This window comes from Bubalus kerabau, chromosome 5, assembly GCF_029407905.1.
Source record: "Bubalus kerabau isolate K-KA32 ecotype Philippines breed swamp buffalo chromosome 5, PCC_UOA_SB_1v2, whole genome shotgun sequence".
Taxonomy (NCBI): Eukaryota; Metazoa; Chordata; class Mammalia; order Artiodactyla; family Bovidae; genus Bubalus; species Bubalus kerabau.
Window position 1 is genome coordinate 19,587,468 of NC_073628.1, and position 5,326 is coordinate 19,592,793.

General features: G+C 55.0%; 1 protein-coding gene across 1 annotated transcript; it reads right to left on the bottom strand.

Annotated features, from left to right (window-relative positions):
* Positions 1-340: 340 nt before the first annotated feature.
* On the bottom strand, positions 341-5,005 carry KCNJ5 (potassium inwardly rectifying channel subfamily J member 5). The gene is made up of 2 exons (XM_055583718.1): positions 4,069-5,005; positions 341-663 (listed from the first exon to the last, which is right to left on the bottom strand). Exons 1-2 carry the CDS (start codon positions 5,003-5,005, stop codon positions 341-343), a joined length of 1,260 nt encoding a protein of 419 aa, XP_055439693.1.
* Positions 5,006-5,326: the final 321 nt, after the last annotated feature.

The window sequence follows — 5,326 nt, forward strand, 5'->3', positions numbered from 1 at the left end:
GACAAAGGTCACCTGGGTGTTTCACTGTGAGACAAGCCCTCCTGGTCTGGCCCTTAGCCCGTGTGACAGAGGCCAGGGAGGAGAGACAGCACTGCCGTGGGGACCAGCTGGAAGCCACCTGCTCCAGTAGATCCTGGGCTGGGAGGTGCCAGGACTCGGTTACTACTCCTCCCTACAGAGCCTTAAAGGCTCCTGGCCACCCCCACCCCCCAAACAGCACACTCAGCACATTCACACAACCCAGCCCACTCAGCCCTTCAACCCCAGCCCCGCAGCCTCTGTGCTTGTGAGAAGGGAGCACAGAGGGGAATGAGGGGAGGTCACGGGGAGAGTGCCGTCCTCACGCAGAGCCCTTGGTCTCCTGGGACCCACTCAGACCCTCAGGCTCTTCCTCTCCTTCCTGCTCCGCCTCTGCACCCAGCTCTGCTCCAACGCAACCCCCCGGCAGTGGGGGGCTGGGGTGGTACTGCAGGAGCCGGCCTTCCCGCTTCATTTCTGCCAGCTCCTTGGCACAGCAGCTGGGCGTGTTGGTTTCATAGGTGTCGTGGAAGGTGTTGTAGTCCACCTCATAGAAGCCCTTTTCCAAGGTGAGGACTGGTGTGAACCGGTGGCCCCAGAGCACCTCGGTATCCATGTAGGAGCTCCGTGCTTGGCAAGTCATGCCTGGGTGCACAGAGGGCACATGTATTAGGAGTGGCCACAGCCTTCCATCCATTATCCATCCATCAGCCCATCATCCATCATCCTTCTATCCATCCATTCAACATCTTTCATCCATCTGTGCATCTATCCATCATCTATCCATTCATCCAGCCATCCATCCATCATCTTTCATCATCCATCCATTCATCCACCCATCCATTCATTCATTACTGATCCATCAATCCACCCACCCAATTATCCACCCAATCATTCATCAACCATATGTTGAATATCAGCTTTGTGCTAAGCACGATGGAGACATAAAGCTGAATAAGATACAACCCTTGCCCTAAAGAGCTCAAGGTGTGATGGAGGCAGAAAATTAGAAATTAACAATGCAAGATTGTGGAGTAGGTGCCTAGAGACGGGAGTGAATAATTCAGGAATGGACATGGTTCCTGAACATGCATTAAGTTCTAGAAGACCGAGACAAGAAAAGATGAGGAAAGTTTGAACAAAGATAAATTCAGAGTGGCTCAACCCAGAGAAGCTGACAGGCATTTAGAATACACAGGGTTGTTTGGGGTGGATCCATACGGGCAAAAGCCTACATGTGTGTACACACACACCCCCACGGATGTGTGTGCACACACACACACAGCATGGCTCCTTGGTTGGAGCATGCTCCAATGCCCCCATTCCCTGTCGGCTCAGCCCTGGCTTGCCTATGTTATTTTTAGGTGCTGCTTTCTCTCCAGAGAGGACAGCTTTGTTTATGGATGAGGACGCCTCTGTCCTCAGGGTCACAGGGAAGCAGTTTTCTGATATTTAATCTTTCGGCTGAGGAAGGTCCTGGCTTGTGCTCTTTGAAAACTGAAGGAAATGTCTGCTTAGCACCCCCTCTCCCCAGTTTAAATGTTCTCTGGCAGGGGTCTCATGCACCCCAGACCCACAGAGCGCCAGGTAACCCCAGTGGACCCCACGTGCTCTTGGCTCGCGGGGTTCCGTCTGCTCCAGATGTCTCCCCTCGGTCCTTGGACAACCCCCAGCTCAGCAGAGGTGTAGAAACCCATGCTGGGCACTGACCAGTGCAGACACAAGCCAAAGATCTGCAGGCTTGGGGAATTCAGGAAACACAGCGAGACTGGACCTCCGTGGACACATTGGACCAAGCCTCCTGGGGTCTTCCTGCCCTTCTTCCGTCCCACCTCTTGGAAGGGGGCTGTTCTATGACTGGAAACCCACCAGTGTGCCTGGCAGTCAGCTTGCAATGCATTTGGAAAGGACAGAAGCCGCTCTGGGTGGCAGGCACTGTGCTTCACACACACCCCTCCGTTTCATCATTTAACCCCTTCCCTTGTGAGCCTCTGAGGTTTGTTATCTTCATCCTGCTGGTGAGTTGAGCAACCTGCCCAAACTCACACGTGCAGGCTGCACAGAGCTGCGCCAGTCAAACCTCGGCCTGAACTCATAGCCTGTGCTTGGTTCCATGAATGTGGCAACCAAGCTTCTAAAGTGGCTGAGATCAGAGCCCAACTGGGTGGCAGTCTCCCTCTCTTTCCTCCCTGCAGAACTAGAGTAACCCAGGCCATGGGAAGAGAGGAGGGCAACCAGATGGGGTAGGTCAACTGAGGGACCTGACTCTGAGGAGTCATGCTGGGAGAGGTCAGTGAGTGGCAGTGAAGGGCCGGCGGAGAGGAGAAGTATGGTAAGGCACTGCTTTCCTACCTGTCCCCACATTCCCGAGCTGACCTTTGTGGCCTCGAAATGGAGCTCTTTCCCCAGAATCTCAGCCCATGTTCTGGTCTGACCCTGGCTCCAAGGATGGCGTGACCTGCAAGCTCCCAGCGGTAGAAGGAGAGTCCACCCCCCTGTCCTGTCCCAAGGGTTCCCCGGCTGCCACCATATGCCGCCTGGCCAGCCTGGGTCCCCGGCAGATGGCCGAGCAGCTCCCCTTGCCTGGGTCCCTGGAGCCTGTTCACACCCCAGAGGTTTTGCTCCACTCGGGAAGGTCTGTCTGTGGCTGCCCTATCCGAGCCGCCCACCCAGCCCCCCGAGAGGCCAGGAAGGCTTGTTTGGCCACCTTTGCACCAGGCCCCCAAACTTATGGGGGGCAGTGTGGTGTGGCTGACAAACTCTAGATGCCTGAGTGACAGCCCCAAATACGACAGATCCTCCTGTCTGCATGAAGCAGCTTCCACATCTGTGAAACAGGGTCGCAGCCAGCCCTCCAGTGCCGTTGCCAGATTAGAAAAACATATATATTCTCAGCTCCAGTGAGTTTTCTATGAGTCATCCTTAGGGCCAGGCCAGGTGCTCAGATGCCTCTGTGAGTGAGAAAGGAGGGCAGGAAGAAGGGGGAAGCAGAGGAGGGCCCACAGTTAGTGGGGCTCCCTTGCCCAGGGAGTGTGGTGGGGATATGGGCTCCCCCAGGCCTTGGCTTCCCTGAGCCCCACACAGAGCTGGGAGGTGGGAAGCGCTCAGCTGCCATGAGTCAGTCGCTGGGCAGGGAGGTGCTGGCCGGACACGTGTGAGTGTGATACACTGTCTTCTGCACACACCCATGTTCACAGAGCCCCTTCCACAGGGAAGCTGAGGGACAGCCTGCCCCACAGGGGCCTAAGGGTGTGGGACTTGGGAGTCTCTCCCAGAAGAGGATTCTGTGACTTTGGGACTCACCCTGTCCTTGCCTCGGGTGGCGATTCACATGTAAAGACCTGCACATCCTCCTGTAAGAAGCCCGTTCACCTTTGTTCAATTCAGAGTTTCTCAAAGTTATGTGCTCACAGAACCCCCTTTGGATGACACCTCTGGGGAGGGAAGGACAGGTGGTGTAGCCTGTTGGAAACCAGGCTTTGGGTCACCTGGCTTTGGCCTGCATCCTGGTTCAGTGACTTAGGAGCACTTACCTCTCTCTGTCTCTGTTTCTACACCTGTACCTGAAGGAAAACCATCTCACTCAATAAGCTACTGTGCGCTTAGAGTCTAGACCATGCCCAGACATTGGGAGGGGGGGGGGTTCAACACACATTTTGTGTGTGTGTGTGTGTGTGCGTGCATGCTTGGTTGTATCTGATTCTTTGCGACCCCATGGACTGTAACCCACCAGGCTCCTCTGTCCATGGATTTTTCAGGCAAGAATACTGGAATGGGTTGCCATTTCCTTTTCCAGGGGATCTTCCCAACCCAGGAATCAAACCCACACCTCCTGCATTGGCTTGGGTTCTTTGCCAGGGAGCCACCAGGAAGTCCTGACACACATTATCTGCTCTCATAATTCCATCCTGAAGATCACCATTTGTGGGGTGGGGCTGATTGAGCTGCCGCCTTCAGGCTGCACCTTCTGGAATCAGCAGGGGTCTGAACACCAGGGCCGGGGAGGGGATGGGGAGGGGCTGGGAAGGAGAAGGGGCTGGGGAGGCTCACCTGTGGCCTCCACCATCCCTTCCAGGATGACCACGACCTCGAACTCCTCCTGGGTCAGTTGGGCCCGTGACATCTCCCAGAAAGGGCTCTTCTCGTTGATCTCGTGACAGATGATGAGCGGGGAAACCAGGAAGAGGCGGTCGTCCCCCGTGTCGAAGCCCACGTTGATGTCGGTCTGGTTCAGGGGGATGAACTCGCCCTCCTTGGTCTGCCGGGACTTGATGAGCTTGGCGCGGATGGAGGCCTCCACAATGTGCGAGTTGCGAAGGTCGCCCACGCGGAACATGAGACAGAGCTTCTCGTCTCGAAGTGAGATGACGGCGTTGTTGGAAAACATGAGGGTCTCAGCTCTCTTCTTGGGCTGGCTGATCTTGACGAACATGCACCCCACCATGAAGGCGTTGACGATGGAGCCGAGGATGGCCTGGACCAGCAGGAGGACGATGCCCTCCGGACACTTCTCCGTGATCACCCGAAAGCCATACCCGATGGTGGTCTCCGTCTCGATGGAGAACAGGAAGGCAGACACGAAGCCGCTGAGGTTCTCTACACAAGGGATCCACTCCCGGTCCCCGACGTGGTCCAGGTCACCCCGGATGTAAGCAATGAGCCACCAGATGAACCCGAAGAACAGCCAGGTGATGGTGTAGACCATGGTGAAGACAAGCAGGTTGAAGCGCCACTTGAGGTCCACCAGGGTGGTGAAGAGGTCGCTCAGGTAGCGGTAGGTCTCCTGGACGTTGCCGTGATGGACGTTGCACTTGCCGCTCTTCTCCATGTAGCGCTGCCTCGGCTTCTTGCCCTCTGACAGGAGGCGCGTGCGGTCGGTGGCGATGGGGATGTAATCTCGGGCCTGTTTGGGAATCTTCTTAGGGTCCCTGGGAGTGACCCCAATCTCCATATCCTGGTTCATGGCATTCCTAGAATCGCCAGCCATGACTGGGATGCATTGAATTTAAAAAGACATTGTCATATGGCCAATAAGCAATGAAAGATGCTCAACGTTGCTAATTGTTAAAAACATGCAAATCAAATCTACAAAGAGGTACTACCTAACACCAGTCAGAATAGCCATTGCCAAAAAGTCCATAGATATTAATAATAAATGCTGGAGAGGATGTGGAGAAAAGGAAACCCTCCTACAAAGCTGTTGGTGGGAATGTGAATTGCAGTCACTATGAAAAACAGTATGGAGTTTCCTCAAAAAACTAAACAAGGAGCTGTCATACGATCCAGCAATCCCATGCCTGGGCATATA

Bases quoted from the DNA above. Each gene is read 5' to 3' on its own strand.
- KCNJ5 (XM_055583718.1), bottom strand. From the start codon at position 5,005: ATGGCTGGCGATTCTAGGAATGCCATGAACCAGGATATGGAGATTGGG. The intron at 664-4,068 runs GTGAGCCTCCCC...CTGTGCACCCAG, and splicing joins AGGGATGGTGGAGGCCACAG to GCATGACTTGCCAAGCACGG.